This window comes from Miniopterus natalensis, chromosome 4 (assembly GCF_054644295.1).
Source record: "Miniopterus natalensis isolate mMinNat1 chromosome 4, mMinNat1.hap1, whole genome shotgun sequence".
Classification (NCBI taxonomy): Eukaryota; Metazoa; Chordata; class Mammalia; order Chiroptera; family Miniopteridae; genus Miniopterus; species Miniopterus natalensis.
The window spans coordinates 94,945,181-94,963,359 of NC_142084.1; the positions used below are offsets into that span (position 1 = coordinate 94,945,181).

General features: G+C 40.5%; 1 protein-coding gene across 3 annotated transcripts in view; it reads left to right on the forward strand.

The window, feature by feature from the left end:
• The window catches only part of CREBRF (CREB3 regulatory factor), a 44,023-nt gene that overhangs the window by 5,866 nt on the left and 19,978 nt on the right, over window positions 1–18,179 (forward strand). For all 3 annotated transcript variants that reach the window (XM_016211242.2, XM_016211240.2, XM_016211241.2), the window contains exons 2-4: window positions 9,754–9,941; window positions 12,427–12,552; window positions 13,527–14,607. In XM_016211242.2, coding sequence (XP_016066728.1) covers window positions 9,933–9,941; window positions 12,427–12,552; window positions 13,527–14,607 — 1,216 coding nt within the window. In that variant the 5' untranslated portion in view covers window positions 9,754–9,932. The remainder of the gene's footprint in view (window positions 1–9,753; window positions 9,942–12,426; window positions 12,553–13,526; window positions 14,608–18,179) is intronic.

Sequence of the window (18,179 nt, forward strand, 5' to 3'; positions counted from 1 at the left end):
TATTTTAAAACAAAACAAATTCTTTCACAGTCTCTGCTTATTTTGCATATGAACAGCAATATTTGCGTGCGTGTGTGTGTGTGTGTGTGTGTGTGTGTGTGTGTGTGTGTGTCTGAGTGGATTCCTTCTTGGGAAATCTTGTAAGATCAACTTGTCTCTGATAGCTATTCAAGTACTAATTATCCATCTCCATGAATTTCCTCTATGAAGCATTTTCCTTTGTGTTCAGAGATGCCACTTTTCATAGGCTACAGTGCAGAATATGACTACTTATAGGCTGTGTTTTCTACTTCTTTTGCACTTTAAAATTGTTCTGTGATGAGATCAAATTCAACGTACCCTTCTCTGTAGTTTTTATAGTATATTCTTAACACCTCTTTTTAAAATTATCTTTATTGTGTTATTTACTAAAGTAAAATTCACGCAATTTTTAGTTTTGACAAATGTGTGCAGTTTTCTAACCATCTCTACAGTCATGATGTGGAACATTTCCATCACCACAGGAAGATTCCTCATGCCTCCTTCACTCCTGCCCCCAAGTACTGATTGACTGTCTATTTCTATAATTTTGTCTTTTCTGTACTTTCATATAAATGCAGTCATAGAATTGTTGTTTTTTTAGTGTGACTGCTTTTACTTAACAGGATGCTTGTGAGATTTATTCATGTTGCCTGGAGTATTAGCTGAGTACTTGTTATTGTATGAATGTGCCACAATTTGTCTATCTATTTACCAGTCAATGGATGTTTGGGTTGCTTCCAGATTGTAGGCTATTTTGAATAAAGCTGCTGTAAACATTCATGTGTAGTCTTTTAAATACTTCTTTTAACATTAACTGCCTTTTATTTTTTGGAAGTCAAGTTGCAGAATGGTTAAGAGTGAAAATCCTGAAGTTAGCTATATTCGCCAAGGGGCTTTTTGCTAGCTCTGTGGTTTCGAGAATCTCTAAACTTAGATTCCCCATTTGTAAAATGGGACTGGGTGGAGATTGGAGCAGTTGGAGAGCACAAGCCAGTTAAAGGGATAACTGACTTCAGTGCAAGGGATCCAGTTCAAGTGATCTTGCTGGGAATATGTACCCAGTGTTATCAGGTCTAATTTTTCCCCTCAACGACAGTGGCATTTGATGATAGGATTTAGAAATTTTACATGAAATTTCCAGTTTAAGTGCTGGCAGTTAAAATTTAATTTTTAAGAAACACTAACGTGTGATTTGAACAAAACCCATATGTAGGCATTGATTTGTGGCTGCAAAACAGTTTGAGACTTTTGTTTAAAACCTTCAGCTAATCTTGTCTTTTGTTTTAAAATGTACATACTCCTAGTTGATTGAGCTTGAACTTGTTAGGACTGTGTTACCGTTGTTTTATAGATTAGCATAATAATTTACTGGTTGTCCAAATTTCCAAGTTAAAAACTAATGAATTACTGTAAATGAATTTTATTCTTTGCTGAGATTGGAGGGATATAAGAATTCTGAGTGTCTGATGGGAGAGTGACACCAGGTTCTTGTTACACTTTGTGCTTCTCTGATAGCTGCTGATTCTATTCAAGCTATGTTTTCCCAGCAGTTGGGGTAGTCAGCTGCCTTTGTTTGACTCATTCAGAACCCCGTTGAGACTAATATGGTATAGATTAAACTCTGTGCGTGGGTGTTTATTAGAAACTGTGTAAGCTGTTACGGATATAAAGATAAATTTTGTGTAAGTCCATTCTCTTGAGTTGCCCAGAATCTATGGTGAAGTCAGTATAACTAACTATAAAACAAAGATTAATTGTATGGAACTGTTTGAACAGTAAAAGCAATAATCTCTCTGAAGAAGCCCTTTCGCCTTGTATGTATCTGCCAGTTCTTTATTGTGTATAGAGATGACTAGTTTGCAGTTTTATGAATTACTCTGGGGACCCAAAGATCTTTTGCTGATTAAACCAGCATAATTGACATTCACCCTCGTAAAGCTGGGGCAAGGATGTTAAATGACCTGTGTTGCCTGAATGTCCCTTATTCACCCTCGTTCCAGGTAGTTGGGTTTTTGTGATAATTAAGTGTGGAATTTAGATAATCTAGGATTCTGAGTTGAGTCTGGATTTATATCTTCAGTAACAGCAACATCTCAGAACATCTTATTCCAAGGAAGGAATCTGAGAGTAAAAAACAGTCACCATTTATTGTGTCTTTTTTGTGCCAGAGCTACATACTTTACATAATATCTCAAATCACAGTATCCCTGCAAAGAAAGAAGGGGAATTCTTGTATTTATACATAAAAGAAGGCAAGTGAGAATCTGGAGTGAAGTTCCAAATACTCAATTATAAAGGAGAACCTTCTATCGTGAATCTAGAGTTTGCTTCTCATTGAGCAAGCCTTTTAGGAGTATTAGAATCGGAGAGGCAGCCAGCCTTTCTCAGTGTTGAAAGAAATGACTTTAAAGCTATATTAACAATCTCTTTGTGCCCCCAGCCCATAACCTCTGAACCAGCTGTTCCATAGTCTGGGCTGGTAGTATAACCCATTTCACAGAGTAGGGAAGAATTTTAAGGGAATTTCAAAATTGTGTCTAGTCTATAGCCATGCTACTTTTGAAAAGTTAAAATCTAAGCAAGGAGACAATACATCTTGAGGAAGATTCCAGATCCCTGCTAAGAGGAGTACCAAGGTTATTAGGGTATGTCCAGAGTGTCCTGTGATGGGTATTTCCACAGAATCTTGCTGTATGGCTCAAGTGGGTTCCCGCCTGCACAACTGTCTTTCTATGCTGCTGACTTTCATTGTATTGTTTCCTTTTTACATTTTGTAGATTTCTGCAAAACAGCTCATAAAACAAAATGATTCTTTAAATCTCCAGTCTTCACCTGCACTGTTTTGTTTTAATTAAAATTTGTGTGTGTGTGTGTGTGAGAGAGGGGGGGAGGGGAAAGAGGGAGAGAAAGAGAGGAAGGGAGGGGGAGGGTGGGAGGAGAGAAAACAGTGTAACTTGTGGATTCCCTTGGTTTAAGTAGGTTTTAAACCTGCTCCTTCCTCTGCCCTCTCCTCCCTAGACAAGAATTATCTCAGGTCTTTAGAACTGGAATTCAGACAGCACTCTTTCTGGAAATTTGAAAGAAAATTAAGGGGTACAATTTTAAATATTTTTACGATATGATACAGTGGTTCAAGCCTCAAATTAAGCTACTTATAAGATACTTCAGAGCACATAAAAGAAGCTCAATAAATAGATATGGAGTGACTGACTTATTTGTAATGTCCTCTTTGTGTGAAGAACACCGAACCTCCTTATCCGGAGGGACCTGTGGTCTTAGGGGATTTCCTATTCATTGTCAGTCAGCTTTTGTTTGGATGCCTTTGCTGGGCAAGACATTGCTTTCCATATTGTAGTAAAATATACGTGAAATATAGTGGTCATGAAAGATTTTACAACCTGGTGGTGGAAGCAAGGGGTCGGGGCGAGGAAGGGGAAAACAGGAACAGGCAGGAAAGACTAGTCTCACTGTTAGAGGTCCTTAGCGAAGTGGGACTGCAAGTGCCTCAAGGATTTGGGGGAAATTGTAGATCACACGAATGGATATTAGTGTTGTATTGATAGAAGACTAGTGGAAATTGGGGTTGGAAAGATAGTTTCATTGTGTCTGAGTATCTTGAACATTTTCCAAGAGATGTTTGGAGGTGCTGAAAACATGAGCACGATGCTAACATGATGTGTGTGTTTAGGAAGAAAATCTTATAATGGGACTTAACTGGAAAGGGGAGGCTGGAGGCAGAAAGATCTTTAGGTCAAATATTGGATTAGTGAATATAAAATGAGGCAGGTAAGGGTTGAGAAAATGGGAAGGGCCAAGTCAAACATACATCTATGCTTGCTCCAAGGGAAGTTGCCAGTATACCTTTGTTAAAGAGAACTGCATGATTTAACAAAGCCAGTGGGCAGGGGGATGAAAAAGTCAAGGCTGAGATCCGTGTGCCATGCCTGGGTGGCTGTGAGCAATGGTACTATTGACAGAACAGGACTGTTTGCATGGGGAGGTGGCATGTTGTGTCTGAGGTTATGGGATGTGAATGAACATAGAAATACCTGGATCTCAGATGGTAGGGTTTGTGCACTTGGGTGTTTTGTTTTATTTTAAATATATCTTTATTGATTTCAGAGAGAGGAGAGGAGAGGGAGAGAGAGAGATAGAAACATCAATGATGAGTCATTAATCGAGCCCACAACCCGGGCATGTGCCCTGACCAAGAATCGAACCCTGATCGCCTGGATCCTAGGTCGGCACTCAACTGCTGAGCCACACCCGGCCGAGCGCACTTGGGTGTTTAAGATGAGTATGTAGAGCTGGGCGTCCTCTAGATAATGATCTTTGAGACACTGAGAGTAGAGATGGTCTCTATGATAATAGGTTTGCACAGAGGCATCCATTTACTGAATGACTTTGGGCAAATCTCTTAATCCTTGCTGAACTTTTTTTATTAATATAAAAATGATGGACAGAGGGTGGGGGATGGTAATGATGCTCATACTTACCCTAACTACTTCCCTAAATATGAAATGACAGGGATATAGCAGTGTGCTTTGGTAATCTGTAAACAGCTACACAAATACAAATTTGTGAATATTTTGTTGCCAGTGGTAACCAAGTGTGGCTGCGGTTAGAAATGCATTCTTTAGTTCTGCCTAAACTGTCCCATGATTTTCTTCCTGTGCTCTGAACAACTGAATTGACACGTATCAAGGCTTCAGAAAGTCCCTAATATCTTATAGTTGATAGTTTTCAGAAATAAAAAGTAGCTCTTCCCATTCAACTCAGATTGATCCAGAAACCCTGCTTCAGTGGCCTTTCTTATCGGTTCCCAAAGTGTTTCACCAAGCTTCTGTGTGCTGTCCCTGTAGACCACAGGTTAAAGTTGGGCGAGGCCCTTGGAAAGGAATCGAATCAAATTCTGAGAGCTCCTGTGCCTTCTTCCAAGACAGCATTCCGAGGAGAGATCATTTTTGAGATTTAGTGTCTTAGCTCCGTAGGATTCTCAGCAAATTACGTTAAATTTTTGTGGCAAAACAAATTCAAGTCCCATATTCTGTAAACTCCTGGAGCGTGAGGATAAAATGAGGCCACTGGATTGACCTAGGGACAGAGTCCACCCGGTGTGGGAGGCTCACATCTGCCGTGAGGTCGGCAGTACTCTCGCCGGCTAGGAAAATGCTCTTTCCTCACCCAGCCTGAGGGAGTATGTCTTCTCTCTCCTTACATTCCTTTCCCCTATTTTCCCTCAGAGATCAGCAGCAGCAGCAGGATTTGGAAAATAAATGCAGATCTCTTGCTAATAATTCCTGACATGAACTATAACCATCTAACTTGAAGTTTACTTGCCTGTTTTCTAAATTTTGGAGTTCAGAGAACTGCTGTTGAAGGGGTAGAGAATCCCTCTTTGCTTGCAGTTGTAGTCACAGGATTTATATTACATAATAAAGGGAGAGCATTGCCCCAGCTTCCCTCCACTGTATTCCTGGCACAGGCAGCCTCTGCCTCCTCAGTGGTGTGGAGATTTGGGATCTCTGATTCTTGCTGCACTGAAAAACAGGTAGTGGTTTGATTTAGTAATCATCAGAAGGACTGTCTGATTGACTTTTAATGAGTCATTTTCAAAAGGAAAAGAATTACTGAATGGGACATATGGAATATAGCAGAATGAATGGACTGTGTGGTGGGTGGGTCCTGGTCTGTTAAAGAGTTTGGGCAAACAAACTTTCCTGTCCAATGAGGGGGTCTCATGGGGTGGTATATACATTGTAGAAGCCTTTAAATTACCAAGTCAGTGGTCCTTCCTTTCTCCCCCTACCCCATCCCCTCCCTCCCTTTTTCCACCTTTCTTTCAACTTTAGTTGGGGCTTAAGCTTGAAATTATTTATTTAAATTGGGGGTCAGGACAGTTACTACCTCTTAGAATTATGAATCTGCCACAGTTTGAAGACAATAAAAAGAAAACCCAAGAACTCTGCCCATATGAAAGTAATGATGAGCATGAACCAGCAAAGACTAGGAAAGATAAAAATAAACCATGGTATATGATAGAACAGTACTTGTGTCAGCATAACAAATTTTAGCCCTGGCTGGTGTGACTCGGCTGGTTGGGTGTCCCGTGCTCCATAAAGCTGCAAGTTCGATTCTGTTCAAGGCACATGCCTGGGTTGCAGGCTTGATACCTGGTAGGGGGTGTGCAGGAAGCAGCCAATCAATCCATGTTCCACTCTCACATTGATGTTTCTCCCTCTCCCTCCCTCCCTCTCTAAAAATCAATAAAATTTATAAAAAACCTTAATAAAAAGATTATCTTAAAAATTTTTTTTTAATATTTTTCATTTTGGTAAAATAAACAAATTTTGCCATTTTAACCATTTTAAGTGTACGATTTAATGGCATTAAGTAATTGACGATCTTGTGTAACTGTCTATTTCCAGAACATTTTCATCATCCCAAACAGAACTCTGTACCCATTAAACACTCACTCTCCTGGCCCCTGGTAACCTCTGTTCTACTTTCTATCTGTCTGAATTTGCCTATTCTGGTACTCCGTGTAAATGAAATCATATAATATTTATTCTTTTGTGTCAGGTTTAATTTACTTAGCATGTTTTCAAGGTTCATCCATGATGTATGTATCAGCATTTCATTCCTTTTATGGCTGAATCATGTTTTGTTGTATATATGGACCACATTTTGCTTATCTGTTCATCTGTAGATGGCCACTAGGGTTGTTTCCACCTTTTGGCTCTTGTGAATAGTGCTCCTGTGGACATGGGTGTATCTGTATCTGTTTGAGTCCCTGCTTTCGATTCTTTTGGGTCTATATCCAGATGTGGAGTTGCTGGATCGTATGGTAATTCTGTGTGTAACTTTATGAGGAACTGCTAAACCATTTTCCAGCTGCACCATTTTACCTTCCCACCAGCAGTGCGAACAAGGGTTCCGATTTTTCCATATCCTCACCAACACTTGTTATTTTCCTTTTTTTTTTTTTTTTTGGATAATAGCCATTCTAATGGGTGTGTCAAAAATTTTTGACTGTCTACTCTGATGAATGTTGGATGACTCAGAGCACTACATGCCATTAAGAGGAACCAATTCCCTCAAGTTACTAAAAGGGAGCAATGGCTTAGGCCAGTGCCCTATAAAAGGGGACCCACAGGGATGCTGGCTATCCTAGACAGTATCTGCTTATTTCTAAGACATTTTAACTTCAAAGAGGTTGATTTCAATCCTTTTTTCTCTATGTGGACTGTAAGGGATCAGCTGAAACCCTCAGATTCAGAGCATAATTTAGGAGCTCTTGGGTATGTGTGAGCTGCCTGGGGCACACCAGGTAGCTTTGGGTTTGGCTTTTAAAGATTGGATTAGTGGCTGGAGCAGATCCAGGGAGGAACTTCTGTAAGAAGTCCTTTGACCTTACTTACAATCTTACTTTACCTTTTGCTTTGCCTGATGTAAGCCTCAACATATTTTCAAATGGAGAACCAAAAAAACCTAGGGTAGGACATTGTGGAAAGGGCTATTGTGAAAAAGATTGAAGCAGTTCTGGGTGTCTTCAGGTGGTACCATTGCTGCTCATAAATCAATCACTTGCCCAACTCATAGCTTCAGAGAACTGGTTTCAGTTACCAGAGTATCTTCCTTTGAATGAGCCCTGGTATAGAAAATCTGTTGGTAAATAGTATTTCTTATGGACCACAGTCCTCTCCCAGAGCTGTGAATAAATGGAGTAAGGGGAATTAATTTAGTCTTTCTCCTAGTTTTTTTTTTAAACACTAGTCTTGAGTTCAGCTTGAGGGTAGAGAGGAGGATTTTATGATCAAATAAGTTTGGGACATGTCATCTGTTCTGTTCATCTATTGGTGATTTATAATGTGCATTAGCACCTAGCACTGTCAAGTTTCCAAGAAGTCTTGCATAAAGGCAGTATGATAGTTTTGTTTAATATGGTGATTTCCAACACAACCCTTCTGTTGAGTAACCATTTGACATTCCTTGGAACAAACATTCCTCAGGTCACAAATTAGGAAATAAGACTATTGTTTTTTATGGACTTTAATATTAAAGCCTTGAGTAAAATAGGGATTTTCTTGAGCCCAAAGAAGTGTGAAAGCATCCTGAAAAGCAAGTTGTTACACCTTCCTCCTCAGTCACTTGGCCATCCAAGCATTAACGTACCCTTTGTATATGCTCCCTGGTAAAGGAGATAGATTTTTGTTGTTACGGAAGATTCTATGTAACGGTAACTGCTGTAGAAGCTTTTCCCCCTTCCACTTTTGGGTGGGAGATTTTGTTCTTCATGGTTGTTTCTCAACATATATGTTTGGAACGGTACCAAGCATTTCTAGTAAATGGGTGTAAAACGTTGGAGATGAGGATACTTTGTTGTGAGCTTGAGTCATTAGTTTTAGAGATTACAAGAGTTTATCCCTAAAAAGAGGTCCTACTGCTTGGAGTAGAGTTGGCCCTTCCCCCACTCCTGTTTGCTGATACCTGAGAGACTAGGAGAGGCAAGTAAGGACCTTGAACTATCCCAGGTGAATGAACTCAACCCTTACATAGTGGATACTGTCTCTTGGGAGTGGATGTCTTTAATACACTCAGCCTTGCTTACAGTAGCTGTCACAGATGTTGAGTTTCTGAGCTGGACTAGCTGTGGGACAAAAGAAAGCTCTGGCAACGTATACCTACTCATGATAATAGCTTTTTAGATTTATTTTTATTACTACATCCTAATTTAATATTTAATTCTCATAACATCACTATTACATAGTCAAGGAAGAATAATTGTAATTCCTCAGTCTGGGAGCTAAGGCAAAAATTTAAGCTTTAATTCCTAAGTCTTTAGTTTTAGTTATGGAGCAAAACTGGAATCCAAGTCTCCTGTCTCCCAAACAAGTGGTCTTTTTGCTAACTCCATTGACTGAAGTTTGCTTTGAGGCCAAGTGTTTAAGTACAGTTTTAAATAAATACTTGTATTTGTATGGCAGTATTATGGCATAGAAAATTCAGTAGCCAGAGAGGCGAGAAGAATGGGGCTTAAACAGATTGACCTGCCCAGTGCTGTCTAGTTTGCAAGTGAAAGCTGCCGCTAGCATTTAGCCCTCTTTAAATAACAGTGTCTCCCTGGTAAACCAAGCTGATGGTAGATGGTGTCTTTAGTAGACGTTTAAAAACTTACATGAATAATTCTTACTTCAAGGACAGATTTCACTTATAACTGAAAGAATAATGTTGCATGTACCATTACAAATATGATTTTATTTAATGTAGAGGGTATATTAAATTACATCGTTCACAGTTATGTATTCATTGCTCTTCTTGTAGCTTTATGAGTGATATAAAATGTAGATTAATTTAACAGGAATGATTATACAATAGATGGAATTAAATGTTGCAGTATATTTTCTCATATGGAACATAAAGTGAAGGGGAGCTTTACTTTAACATTAAGTATAATAAATACATCTTTCAGCTCACAGGACAAATCAGCCTATGTTAATATTTCAGGATTTTTTTTTTTAATGTCGCTAGTTATAAATTGACCTATTCTATTTTAGAAACAAATGAAGGAATGGTGGATTTCAGAATAGTTGGTACTAAGAAAGGACCAAATTCTTGATATTGCAACTACAAGACTTACCCCTTTAAAGTGTTCTTTGTTAAGGTTGTCTTGAAAGGTCAGCTTGTTTTTAGTGGTGCTCAGTGAAGTTACTGTGTGCTGCTCTTCGACAGATTCGCACAGAAAAGAAAAGCAGGGAACCAAGCAGTTGAAGTGAAGGCACTCCGTGGAAACCTGCCGCTTGTTGTGAAAATCATCGTTGATCCTGAAATTAAAAGTAAAGCTGGAAGAGCATTTACAAACGAGAAAAAAAAGAAGTTTGGGATCGGACTTGCAGGATCTGGGCTTGGAAATGCCTCAGGTAAATCACCCAGAGCAGGTGCAAGGTCTTTTGTTTCCCACGGCAGAAGGTCCATGTCATCACTTCTCTAAGTTCTCGGATTCTTTTTTTTTTTTTTAAACATATTTTTATTGATTTCAGAGAGAGGAAAGGAGGGGAAGAGAAAGAGATAGAAACATCAATGATGAGAGAGTCATTGATCGCCTGCCTAGCCTGCAACCTGAGCATGTGTCCTGACCGGGAATCGAACCCCGATCTCCTGGATCCTAAGTCAGTGCTCAACCACTGAGCCACGCCCGGCCGGGCAGTTCTCGGATTCTTAACACAACTTGACACACTGCCTTTTTAAGACATTTTCCTTCTGATATCAGCTGGTTTTGAAGACTTGTCTTTCCTTCCATTGCTTCTATTTCCTGCTTTGCTATACAGCTTTGAAGTTTAAGGAGCTTGGCACAGGGAACACGGTGAAGGAAAACTTAGTTAGAAACAGACCTGCTGGCTTTATGGGGGCTAAAACAGCTCCCCTGAAAATTAATCTGCCACAGAAAGCCTATTTTCGTCTCCTGTCTTCTTCCTATTTCCCAGTTGTTCCTTTCCATTCATGCCTGTTGAATTTAAAAATAATTAAGAGGAAATGGTACATATACACAAACACCTGTACACACATATACAGGGGTAGGCACAAGTAGGTTTACAGTTGGTAGTATGCAAAAGTTTATTCTTGTATTATGTATTTTCCCATACAAACAACTGTAAACCTACTTGTACCCACCCCTCTATATACCTTGTACAAAACATGTCTAAGAATGATTATATCCATTTGTATTACTACTTTGAATTCATCAGTTCTGGTTTCAGGCAGTCACTGAAACAGTAAATGAAGCCTGTTAGTCCCCACTCTGCATATCCAACTTCTTCCCTTCGTTCTCGTCATTAGCTTTTACCCTCTCCCCTCTTTGTGTTCAGTGCTGGGGAGAAATCTAGAAATAAAGAGAGGGCAGGGCTTCTTAGGTGGCTTTATATGAGGCCAAGCAGAACTATGCGCTGAGCACAGGAACTCAGAAACTTGCTGGGACTGTGCAGTGACTTGGAGGCAGGCAGCGGAGGCAAAGAAAGGGGATTTGCTGGCTCATGTTAAAAAGACCAGTGGCCTGCCTCCATCCCCACCTCCCTGCCAAGTGGACTGCACACACCCATTCGGAGTTTTTTCCCGTTCAAGGCTTAATTTGCTGTTTATCGAATACTTTGAATTTAGGGCTATAAAACACTTTGAGTTTGCAGTCAGGTAGGGTTGGGGAAAATCAGAGAAAAAGAGTGGGATAGGATGTCCCCATGAAGGAAAATATGATGAAGAGAGTATGTAGGATAGTCTTTAAAGGTATATGAATACACAAATGTGAGCAAATGAGGCTAATAATTTTTTAAAATATATCTTTATTGATTTCAGAGAGAGGAAGAGAGGGGGAGAGAGATGGAAACATCAGTGATGAGAGAGGGTCATTGATCGGCTGCCTCCTGCACGCCCCACACTGGGGATCGAACCCGCAACCCACGCATGTGCCCTAACTGGGAATCGAACCCCAATCTCCCGGATCCTAGGCCGATGCTCAACTGCTGAACCATGCCTGGCTGGGCGAGACTAATAATTTTTTACAGTTTCAGCAGAAACTTGCAGAAGAACAAAAAGGCAAAGGGGGAGTTTTATTTTTCCCGTCCTGTTCCTTCACACAAGTTCAACCCCAGAGGGAGGCCTTTCCTTGTTCAGACCACTTCAGGAGTGTGCGCCCTGTCTTCACTCTAGAGTGATTGTAGAGATGCTGAAGTGGAAAGGAGGATGGGTTAACTCTGGGTGCCGAGTCTTTTTTCCTTTTCTTATTTATTATAGAATGAATTGTACCCTTTTCAGGAATCAGGATTAAAGCTACTGAGCGCACGTCCAAGTTACTGGTCTTGTCCAAGAGATTTTTGGATATTTGGCTGACCATATCTCCATCACGTTCTGGGAGGCATTTGTTGACTAGAGAGGCCAAAGTTCTCTTCCAGTTTGTTTTGAGAAATAAGACATTGGGCTTACTTAGGAGGGCAGAGCTTAGACCCACCCGCTACCTCCATAGGCCCCAGGAAGGGGCCGGAGTTCTCCTCTTCAGGGAGTTAGTACCGAGAGGATTATTAGAGATGGATTTGAAGACCATTTATAGCCTAATAAAAGTATTCATTAGGTACTGTATGCTGACTTGCAGCTAAATAAGCTTTAGTTTTTAGAGGTTAGGTATTACTAACAATTGCCACCTTATTTCTTTTTTTTGTTTTTATGCATCTTAGTTATTCTCCTAATATAAGCCCCCAGTTTAATGCTGGTTAAATCTCTTAAATGTACTAAACAGTAGGAAAAACACCAAATTGTTTTCTGAAAATAGTAGGTGTGGGGGTGGGGCATATGTGTAATAAATAGGTCTTGAGTAGTCTTTCGCTCAAGACTACTAAAATTAAAATCTCTCTGTTGTAGCCTAGTGTAAGCGGAATGGATCCGCCTTTTGGGGATGCCTTTCGAAGCCACACTTTTTCGGAACAGACTCTGATGAGCACAGATCTCTTAGCAAACAGTTCAGATCCAGATTTCATGTATGAGCTGGTAAGTAACATTTGCTTGTATTCTTTGATTTGCGGTAACAGTGTGGTGGTAGAGTTTTTTATTTATAAATGCCTGAAAGGAAAAAAGGATATGATTAGGCCAAATTTGATTCTTGCGACTGTCAGTCTAATACTTTTAGAAGGATGTATGAACCATTGAAAATAGAGGAAAGGCTTTCTGAATACGTATAGTCTGGTTTTTGATGAGGAGGATGGGAAGCTGTCTTTTTAAAATATGCCTGAATGTTAAGAACTTTTCAACTGGAAGGTTATGAATGATAACAATAAGCAAGGCATGTGACACAGAATGTGAGACAAAAAATAGCAATTCCAAGCAATAGCTGCTTTTTAACATAGAAATATACAACGAGCTGCCTTTCATGTTAGTCCATTAGAGGTTGACTGCATTCTTTGTTATGGGTGCATAGTCTTAATCACATTTTAAAAATTACATCTCTACTTATGAGGAGTATTTTATTTGCTAAGCCCGAGAGTTGTTACAAGGTCTTACCAAAGAGCTGCTGCTTCTGTGGCTGAGTTCCAGCTTCCTTAGGATTGCTCTTTGCCTCTAACTTTAAGTTCGCATTTAAGAAGGCAGATTCTTCTGTGATGAAGGTAAGGTCTTCACTATTTGCTTTGTAGTTGAAGCTTGTTTCTTAGGAGATCCCAAAATCCTTCTAGGTCAAAGATCAGGAAATGTAAACTTTTTTTCAGAAAGAGTGTTTGTAGTAAAGTTTAAGAGGCCTTGATGTTTGGACCATACTTAAACCTCTCAAGGGACATATTTTCCCTCTTTTTTTTTTCTTGCCCAAGGAAATGACGTTACATGGAATGGTAAAGTTTCATGTAAGTAGCCTTTATCTTAAAAGACCAGAGTTCAAGAACTGGTTTATTAATTTGATATATGGAAGTGGATGGAGGTGAATATTTCTTTCCTAAAATATGGCGTGTAATTTTTTTTTAAACCCTTCTCAGGATAGAGAGATGAACTACCAACAGAATCCTAGAGACAGCTTCCTTTCTCTGGAGGACTGCAAAGACATTGAAAATCTGGAGTCTTTCACAGATGTCCTGGATAATGAGGGCACTTTAACCTCAAACTGGGAACAGTGGGATACATACTGTGAAGACTTAACGAAGTACACCAAACTAACCAGCTGTGACATCTGGGGAACAAAAGAAGTGGATTACTTGGGTCTTGATGATTTTTCCAGTCCTTACCAAGATGAAGAGGTCATAAGTAAAACTCCAACTTTGGCGCAGCTTAATAGTGAAGACTCTCAGTCTGTTTCTGATTCCCTGTATTACCCGGATTCGCTTTTCAGTGTCAAACAAAATCCTTTGCCCTCTTCATTCCCTGGTAAAAAGATTGCAAGCAGAGCAGCTGCCCCTGTGTGTTCTTCTAAGATGCTCCAAGCTGAGGTCCCTTTGTCAGACTGTGTCCAAAAAGCCAGTAAACCCACTTCAAGCACACAAATCATGGTGAAGACCAATATGTGTCATACTGAAAAGGTGAACTTCCATGTTGAATGTAAAGACTATGTAAAAAAGGCAAAAGTAAAGATCAACCCAGTGCAGCAGAGCCGGCCCTCCTTGAGCCAGGCGCACGCCGATGCGGCAAAGGAGAACACCTGCTACTGTGGGGCCGTAGCGAAGAGACCGGAAAAGAAGGGCATGGAGCCTCTTCAGGGCCATGCCACCCCAGCGCTGCCTTTCAGAGAAACCCAGGAGCTGTTACTCAGCCCCCTGCCCCGGGAGGCTGCTGGGGCAAGTGCCGCGGGCGAGAGCAGCAGCCTTTCTGCCAGCGCGTCGGTCTCGGACTCCTCCCAGAAAAAAGAAGAGCACAATTATTCCCTTTTTGTCTCCGACAACCCGGGAGAGCCGCCAGCCAAGTGCAGCCCGGAGGAGGAGGAGGAGGAGGAGGCCGACGACGAGGACCACGATGAAGGCTTCGGCAGCGAGCACGAGCTCTCGGAGAACGAGGAGGAGGAGGAGGAGGAGGAGGACTACGAGGACGACAAGGACGATGACATCAGTGACACTTTCTCCGAACCAGGTATTGCCTGTTCAGAGGCTCGACAGACCCCTCCCCTGCTGTCCGGGTGTGGACAGGTTTGCGGGGGACACTTGCTTGTGTCTTAGTTGGAGGATTAAGTGACTTATGTCTTGGCTTGGACATGTAATTGCTTTTTACCTATTCATCCAGCTCTAAAATAACCACTTTTGCTCATATGGTGGCTCATATGCTGATTCCTCGAGGGCTACTTCTAAATTTATTTTATGCTGAGTGACCTGATTTATCACTCTCTTGAGTGCTGTGCAAAAATGCCAAGAATTGATTGGCTTAAAAAATATTCCTATTTATGCACGAGGCCCTCTGTTATTGTTGAGGTAAGTTAGGAGTCCCTAGATCGCGGAACCAAGGGCTGATGGCTTATATTACGCATGCTACCAATGAGTAATGTAAAGGAGCCTTTTCTTTGTGTCTACTGCATCTTTCACTTACACAGTGTTTCTCCATTTAAGAAAAATACCTGCTGTAACTGAATAAGCTTGAAGGAGATGCTGTTTTATTTATATACAGTGCTTACAAATAAAGGGAGGAAGAAAATGAAACCTGTGGGGAACTGGTCCACTTCAGTATTTACATGCTTGGGCTGTTGCCGCTGTTGGCTTGTGCAGTTTATTTATGAAAATGGTGTTGCCAAGTGGAACACAGTTAATACACAAAGAAGTGAAGATCTTCAAGTTTAAGCAAAAGTTATTTTCTTCAGAAATAATGTTGATACTGTAACGCCTACATAAAAAACTAAGTTATTAAAAAACCTTACACATTGTGAAAGAAAACCCTTCCCATTTGTTATGATGATTGCTGGAATTTCCGGCAGTATAAACATTGGTGTTTAATTTTTGGAAAGGTTTTTAAGGCATAGTAGGTGTACTGTAGGCACTGCAGCACTGTTATTGCTGAAAGACTTCTTTTAGTGCAATCCTCCTATTACACAAACGCTTAGATTGATGTATTTGATACAACCAAGTTGTTTGACTTGGGTAGGGCTGCAAGTAAGGAAAAGGTACATTAAATTTAATGTGGAGGAGAGGGGGTTTTGCCTTTTCTTTGGTTTACTTTAGAACTCTATATAGTCTAGATAAAACAATTGTCTTTCCTACTTAACAGGAAATTTTTTCAACAAATTTTGAGATGTTTCAGGGGAAATTGTCTTTGTAGCTGGGTTAAGTTACTTCGCTCCTTCCCATAGGAAGAGCAGAGTGGTCCTTAAAGTCTGGCAGGTCAGCCCTATTGCTCTGAGTCCATATTTAGAATTGGGATAGGAGGGTAAGGGGAATGCGAGACCAACAGGAGCTAGGTAATAACTAAGGGAAATGGCAAGTGTGGGGAAAGAAATGCCTTTGCCAGCTGGTGCTTAAAGGAATAGATAAATCAGTGAGTAAACCCCATCACCGCCAACCAGGCAGGGACTATGCTGCCTACCCCACTTCTGGTTTTAGTTTTGCTTTCCTTTGACTTCTAACTCCACTTTAAATTCATTCTTGATCTTTTGACTTTGATGTGGTTTTGTGTTGAGAAGCAGGGGAGAGCCCATTTGGTAGATTGACCCTCGTTTCCATTTTCTCAGCCTTTGACAGTGTTAGAGTTGGTATTGCCCTGTTATGCCACATCCCTTGCAACCAACACTACTTTATAAGAGATGGGTTAGCTGTCACTCTGCAGGGAAAAGCTCTTCTTGATGCTGTTTAACAGTGCTAAATGTTTGGGTGGCGTTTAATTCCTTCACTTTCAGTGACCTAAAGTAAAACCTCCTTGGTTAGTATCACTTGGACAGTTCTCACAAACATTAATGGATGACATTCTTTAACCACAAAATCAGCACAATTTTGTGGTTGTAGTTTGGGCTTTATTCATATATGCTAATGAAAATTTCCTTTATTCTTAAAAGAAAGAGCTAAATAAACTACTTTAAGGATACAAAAGTGAATTTTTGGTGAGGAGCAGGAAGAAATTCTTTGAAGCTGAAAAGTGGGAATAGTTATAGTTTCTTCAGAGTGCTAGTTTTAGAGTGGGTTGATTGGTTTAATTTGCAGCAGACAGTTTACAAAGGCCCTTTTGTGATGACTAGCTCCCTGGATGCTGGTTCTTGGCAGTCCGCTACTACAGTGCCCGAGCCTACAAAGCTCCAGGAGAGGTGTAAATGGAGTTTCAGTCCCAACTCTGGACTGGCTCCCAAGTTTTAATAGAGCCTATTCTGTGGACAGGCTACACTGGGGTCATGGAGTTACATGGTTGTAAGACTAAGAATTGGACCCCCAGAATGAGAGTTTATTTTGTAATCCCTACTAAACATTTTTACGATTGACCTTACCAGCTCAATGGCAGTAATCTTCACTAACCAAAGATGTGTGAATGGAATTTTAGGCAATAAATAAGCCTTTTTTACTTTCTTTTGATAACCATGTCAGGAAGAAATAAGCTAGATTAGTATGGTGATCCATCAAATGAAAAAAAAAAGGGAAAAGGCTCTGTGGGAAATGTTATATTAAATCATTGATTTGTTAAAAAGTTTGTGTGTGCCTCCTTGTATGTCAGACACTGTGTATTAGGTATTGGCTGTGCAGAGATGAGCAGAATAGACATGATCCTTGTCTTCGTGGAGCTCAGAGTTGAGTGGTTTATTGTTGTTTTGATTTCTGTCTTCCAACATGCTTGTGTACTGTGACTTGGCGAGAGAGGTGCAGTATTAGTTTCTTACACTTAGTAGAACTCATTTGGGGATGAAGTCGTATCTTATAGTAATAGTGTTTCTCAGAACATACTTTGAGAGAGATTTAAAGACATTAAATGCTAGATTAGTGTTCTGGGAATATAATTTTCCTGCATTTTACTGAATCCTGGTAGTCTCTGTATTGAAATGTGGATGACTTTAGCTAAATGCCCGGTGTGGGTGTGGGTGTGGGTGTGTGTATTATGGTGGATTTATGGTGTATGCTGTTAGAAAATGTGAAAATATTAGGTCAAAGAAAGCTGATGGCCCTTTAAATACTTTTTAATTTAATTTATTTTTAATCCTCACCCGAGGGTATTTTTTCCATTGCTTTTCAGAGAGAGTGGAAGAGACAGAAACAGGAATGTGCGAGAGACACGTTCATCGGTTGCCTCCTACACGCCCCACCTGGGGCCAGGGATCAAGCCTGCAACCGAGGTACATGCCCTTGACTGGAGTTGAACCCAAGACCCTTCAGTCCACAGTTGACGTTCTAACCACTGAGCCCAACTGGCTAGAGCTGTTCTTACTGATTTTAGAGAGAGAGAAAGGGGGAGAGAGAGAGAGAGAGAGAGAGAGAGAGAGAGAAGCATCAGTGATGAGAGAGTCATTGATCAGCTGCCTCCTGCACGCCCCCGACTGGGGATCGAGCCCACAGCCCGGGCATGTGCCCTGACCGTGACCTCTCTTGGTTCATGGGTTGATGCTCAATCACTGAGCCACACCAGCCAGGCTAAATACTTTTTTTAAAAATAGATAAAACTTGTAACTCATTTGCATGGAACTGAAGAAATAAAAATCTTCATGACTCTGAATTTAATGTGGAATGTATGTAAAAAAAACCCAC